Raw genomic sequence first — 6,000 nt, forward strand, 5'->3', positions numbered from 1 at the left:
CAGCATCAGCCTTTTAAACCCTAACGTTTTCAACAATAAACTCACATTTATGAAGAAAAAGCGGCAAAATCTGGTCACAGTTCTATACATCCCCCTCTCTCACCCCTTAGAACCCCAAGGGGGAGGAACACTTCACCCCCCACAGCAGGATTTTCCACCCTAAAAACGTGTTTGTAAAAACGAGTCAGTTGATCTGGAGGTGAGCTGAATGGCAACTCTGTGTGTGTGTGTGTGTGTGTGTGTGCGTGTGCGTGTGCGTGTGTGTGTGTGTGTGTGTGTGTGTGTGTGTGTGTGCGTGTGCGTGTGCGTGTGTGTGTGTGTGTGTGTGTGTGCGTGTGTGTGTGTGTGTGTGGTTGTGCAGGAAGGAGGGCAAGCCGCTACCTCAGGCTCAACTTGGCACAGCACAAAGACCGGTTCAGTTCTGCTGTAGAGAAAATTCTGCTTGGAGCTGACGTTAAGCTAGAGAGCAAATGCATCTCCTTCAGTATAAAAGGTACCCTCCTTTCTGAGGTTTATTTTGAAAATCACTTTAAGAACCAGAACAAATGAGACTTAGCTGGATGGAGATCTAGTTGAAGATGTGCTCGATGACAGGAGTCGAAGAAAAAAAAGGAAAATGCAAAAAATAACAAAATATTTCTGAGGATTACAATAAAATAAATAAAAACTTTCCCAACTTTCACTTTCCAGCACATTCAAGGAGACAGACTATCCAGCACCCTAAATTCATTTCTTTGTGTCATAACATTAAAGTTTTTTTTAAGTCTGTTAAAGTTTCCAAACTTGGAAGAAACCATCAGAATATTCAAGCGTTCTCAGTGACCTCCAGCTCTGATTATATTTGGAGGTTTTAATAATGAATCTATAATCATAAAATCTATTAGTTAATTAAATGATTTAAGCTCTAATCATTTACCTGCATATGATAATCTCTGAAGGTTCACAAGAGTTCTGATGCTGTTGTTACAAAAGGATTCGTGCTACTTTTATGAACCTCAAACAGGTTTAAGGCCTCGGCGAAAGAGCGATCCTGAGACGAGCGTCCGCAGACGGGAAAGAGAAAAGAAAAAAACAAAACTGCAGTAAAGTCAGAAAGTTTCCAGCAGCAACACTCAGACACTCTGTTAAATCCATTTTCCTTTCAATAAAACACTTCCAGACCCATTAATAAGTTGGCGTGCAGTCTCGGCACAAGACAAATGAAATGAAACGGATTCAGAGTTCATCATCCAACTTATAGAAATTCATCTGTGAAGCAGCGATAAACCAGGTTTAAAGCATGTGAAAATATAAATTGTCTGAATAAATGAAAACGTTAAATCAGCTAAAACAGAAACACATCAGTGAAGCAACTCAGGAGGCTTTCCAGACTTTTCTTGGGGAAGCTTAAAGAAGTGAAGCCCTTCAGGTCAGAGGTTTAAACTAACATCTATTCTAGAGAAATGATGGAATCATTGTTGTTTGGAGCAAGTCTACGACACGATGCACAACAGTTTCTGTTTGTCGGGATCTGCTAAAAAGTCAAACCATCAATATCAGAATTTCATTTATAGCCTTATAACATCAAAGAACATTTAATATGCAAGATCCAAGAGAACCGAGCACAACACTCCTGTTCTTACATCTCAACTACAGAATCAAAGTGCTTCTACTAGTTTATAAATCACTCTGTGGCATGGGGTAAGAATACATGTCGGATCTCCTCCTGTATACACGCCCAGCAGGGCTCTGAGATCTTTAGGAAGCAGTCAGCTGGTAGAACCCGGGTCAGAACCAAACGGGGTGAAGCTGCTTTTAGCTACTATGCTGCTCAGATGAAATCAGCTTCTTCATGACCTCAAATGTGCTCCAATTCTACCATACCATGCCTAATTTATTCAGAAAAGTGCATTTAAACACGAACTCATGAAACTCTACAAACTATTAAAGCAAAGGGAACACTTTCATGTTTTCATCAGCCTTCAAATGAATGTTCTTAGAATAGATTTCCACATTTTGTGATTAAAACTGTAACCTAAATTGATCCAAATGTTTAATGAAAAACGACACATTTCTATTAAAATAGAGCAAATAGTTTTCATTCAAGAAGATTGACTGATTTAACGAGCATAAAAGTCAAACTCTAAATTATTAAGCTACAAAAATATGTTCTTAATAAAATTATAAGTGTTTCATGTATGAACTCAAAATGCAGACAAACTTTAGAAAATGAAATAAACGGTTAAAGTTGCAGCGTGTAGTTTCCTGGTGTTGGGGGGCAGTACATGTGTGGCAGGAGGAAGGAGGATGGAGAGCCCCGGCGTGATTTGATCCCCAGACTCCGGGGTGAGAGGCACACGCTAACCAGTCAGCCAAAGGGACATCCCCTTGGCCAAGTAGCCAGGGCGCATGATCAATCGGGATACAGTGACAGGATACTCACACTGTCTCATCTTCCCCCCTCTTTCCACAAACACTGCCCCGTGCTCCCGAGCAGGGTGCCACAAATTTCAAACCCATGGACCTACTTCACAGTACCACATGGATGGTGGCAAGGTGGAGGAAGGAGGCAAATACCCATGATTGCAGTACACAGGAGTCAAACGTTTGACTCCGCCCACGTTGCGCCCCACCCCGATCAGCGTACTGCAGTCAGGGGCTACTCAAAGGAGGGCCCAGGCAGGTTTCGATCCGGAGGATATCCCTTTGGCGAACTGGCTAGCGCACAACCATCACCCGGGAGTCTGGGGATCAAATCCCAACCAGCCACACACAAAAGATAATAAATGATCAGTTATAAACTGTTTATAGTCAAATTTGTAACTGCTGCTATCAGTCAGGACTGGTTCTCTTCATCACAATGTGTAAAAAATACTTAAAATAAGGAAAAGTGTTAAATTATATTCATGCTCAACAGATTATGTGATGTCCTGCCTTAAATTGTTCACATTTGAGCTGGTTACTGATTTTTATTTGTATTTCTTTTACTTCTACTGAACATCTCAGAAAGGCCACTGGCTCTCTTCCTCCAAGTAAAATAATAATAAAAAACGTAAAAATACACACACACACATGCTCACTCACTCGCACGCACGCACGCACGCACACGCACACACACACACACACACACACACACACACACACACACACACACACACACCCACACACACACACACACACACACACACACACGCCTCAGATCTGTTTCTGACAGTAATAATGAAACGTCGCCACTGCGGGCATCAAAACACAGTCAGAGCAACAGTTCCCATGCGGCTCTACTAACAGACCCCTGAACAGCCACATAGGAAGAGAACAGCCCGACTCTGATCCAGAACTGATCCCAGACCATCGTCTTCTGGACCTGATAGTAAATTCTGAGCTCATAAACAAACCCAAGCAGCGTCCAAACATCACAGGTGCGCAACTAGAGCGCGTCAATGCAACAGACCAGAGGTACTCACACAAACGCGTGGTAGATGAACGCCCAGGCTCTCGGTCTCTCCAGAACGTTGTACAGGTAGTTCTGGAGCCGCCGGTAGTGCACGTTCCTCCGGCCGCTCTGCGCGCTGTAGACCAGGGGCTTCCCAAGCAGGCTGAGCCGGGCACCCTGCTTCCCTGTCAGGCCGTCCGAGCCTCCCGCGGCGGAGGAGGAAGTTGACAGCAACCCGTCTCCCGCGCAGCTCATCATCTTCCGTCCAGACTCCACATCCTTCAAGCCGTAACCTTCACTCCGGTGGCCGGGGGACGTTCTCATCCAGAGCCCGGTGCCGCCTTCGTCTCCGCTGTGGTTCCGGGGCATGGCATCACCAAAGCCGGCTGCAAGTGCGCGGAGGTCTTCAAGATCATGCGTGTCCAGGTGCGAGTAGTCCAGCGGGTCCTACACGTGCGGAACGCGCTCAGCTGAGAGTGAAAGCGGGGCAGGCAGGCTGCACGTCCCCGTGACACTTTAACCGCCCTCTTCAGTCCTGCATCAACCTCCCGTTACACAAAACCAGCTCCCGTTACGCACAGACGGACTCACAGCTCCTGTCCTGCGCGCGGCGCACACACAAAGGCAGAAGTAGCGCGCAGAGTCCGTTGTGCTCCAAAGCCTGTTGAACGTTCGCGGCAGATGCGCACCGGCGCGCCGCGTTTCTGGACCTGGCTAAAAAAAACCGTGCCAGCGGCTGCAGGAGTTACTTTGTTCTCTAAACAGATCCAAAATGCAAATGAGCAACTGACGCTTCTGGTGCTGTTCTAGTCCTCAAAAGATTAGAAAACATTCAATGAAACCAAAAAGAAGAGAGAGAACAAAAGAAACAAGCAGGAAGTGAGTTTAAGGCTGATTTTGCAGCAGCTGTTCTGCTGTCGCATTAGGGCGCTTCTGAAACCACGTGGCGTGCTCCAATCTAATTTCTGACTAAGTTCAGACTTCTTTTATCAATGGAATAAAAAACTGAAAGAACCGAAATTTTTTTGTGTGTTGCTTCAACCTGAGGAAATGTAGCCAGAGAGAAAAAAAACGGTTCGGTGGTGCCTCGTTTAATGAACGTCCGCCTGACATATGCCCGGTTCTCTCTCTCTCTCTCTCTCTCTCTCTCTCTCTCTCTCTCTCTCTCTCTCTCTCTCTCTCTCTCTCTAACACGCACGCACACACGCACACACACACACACACACACACACACACACACACACACACACACACACACACACACACAAAACAACAGGTTTCAGCTTTGAGGAACTCTCGGAAAAGACCGCAGGGGACCTTCCTTCCTGTCAAACAACGCCCCCTAGTGGTCATTACTGCTATATACAGTTTTTTTCTTTTTTTTTTTCTTTTTTTTTACCGTGTCCTGTCTGGCTGTGAAACAAGCAGAATAGATGTCTGAATGCTGGTGACAAGCCTTACAGATTTACTCTCAGGTGGAGCATCAAAGCATTTGCTTTTAATGTCACGCCTGATACTTACAACTTTATTGTTATTTGAATGCTTTGTAATTCCAACCAGACACGGAGACAGAGGTGAAAGAGAAAGGAAAAGAAAAGGTGGGGAGAGAGAGAGAGAGGGGGGGGGGGGGGTTCCACAAAAATAAACAATAATGAACAAGAGTCTGCTTCTAGGCCTGCAGAAAAAGACAAAAAAAAAAGCGAAAGGACAAAAAAAAGGAACACAACAACAATACAACAAGATCTAGCTATCACTGCATCAACTTGATGAAAAAATATATAATCAACATTGCTTAACTGAAGAATCACGATAATAAATCACAGTGCATTAAGTGCCCACCATAGTCTTAAGACATGTGTTGAACATGCCCAAGCCCGTACTTTTGAGAGCACCATGTGAGCACCTGTGTGTGTACACGCGCTTGTTTATGTAAGGTTTCTCTATAGGAGCGTCCAACAGAGAGTGTGAGGTACCACAGATCCGCCCCCCGAAGATGCGCAGGAGACGGGGGGAGCTCCAAGTCCCAGCGATCCAGGCGCTGCCCCAGAACACAGGAACCCCAAGGAGACTGCAACCAGAAAGGCCCCCGCCCCCCTCGAGAGGCACAGAGGATCGCCCCGGGGGGCCACAACCAGCAGCCGGCAGAGTCCCGGGAGATATCAGCGGCAAGCCCACAGGCCCGCCCCCAGCCTCCCACCCCCTAGCCGGCTGAGCCCGGGACCCAGCGACCCGGGACCCAGGGGTGACCACCCCCGCCGGGGACCCAGCAGAGCCCAGGCACCCGGACCCCACCAGGCAGCCACCGGGATCTATCAGGCAGATGCCAAAATCTTAAACCCCCAGACCCGGTTGCCACGAACACTCAGGCAGACCATGGAACAACCCCTCACACCAGGTGTGGCAGGGAGAGGGGGGACAAAGATCTATATCATCAAGAGAAGTTCCAGGAGAGGGAAGGAGTCAAAGGCCCCACCTGACATATACAGTCATACACAAACACAGTCACACACTCCCTCCCTCATGCTCACACATGCACATACAACCCAAGACTTACAAAAATGCTCACCGGACACCCACTCATGCTCCCC

At 46.8% G+C, this 6,000-nt stretch overlaps 1 protein-coding gene across 3 annotated transcripts in view; it reads right to left on the minus strand.

Moving 5' to 3' along the window:
- Positions 1–3,957, minus strand: part of LOC107396770 (potassium voltage-gated channel subfamily KQT member 5) — a 200,018-nt gene extending 196,061 nt beyond the window's left edge. For all 3 annotated transcript variants that reach the window (XM_054734572.2, XM_054734571.2, XM_054734573.2), the window contains exon 1: positions 3,444–3,957. In XM_054734572.2, the coding sequence (XP_054590547.1) occupies positions 3,444–3,781 (338 nt within the window). In that variant the 5' untranslated portion in view covers positions 3,782–3,957. The remainder of the gene's footprint in view (positions 1–3,443) is intronic.
- Positions 3,958–6,000: the final 2,043 nt, after the last annotated feature.

This window comes from Nothobranchius furzeri, chromosome 6 (assembly GCF_043380555.1).
Source record: "Nothobranchius furzeri strain GRZ-AD chromosome 6, NfurGRZ-RIMD1, whole genome shotgun sequence".
NCBI classification, from domain to species: domain Eukaryota; kingdom Metazoa; phylum Chordata; class Actinopteri; order Cyprinodontiformes; family Nothobranchiidae; genus Nothobranchius; species Nothobranchius furzeri.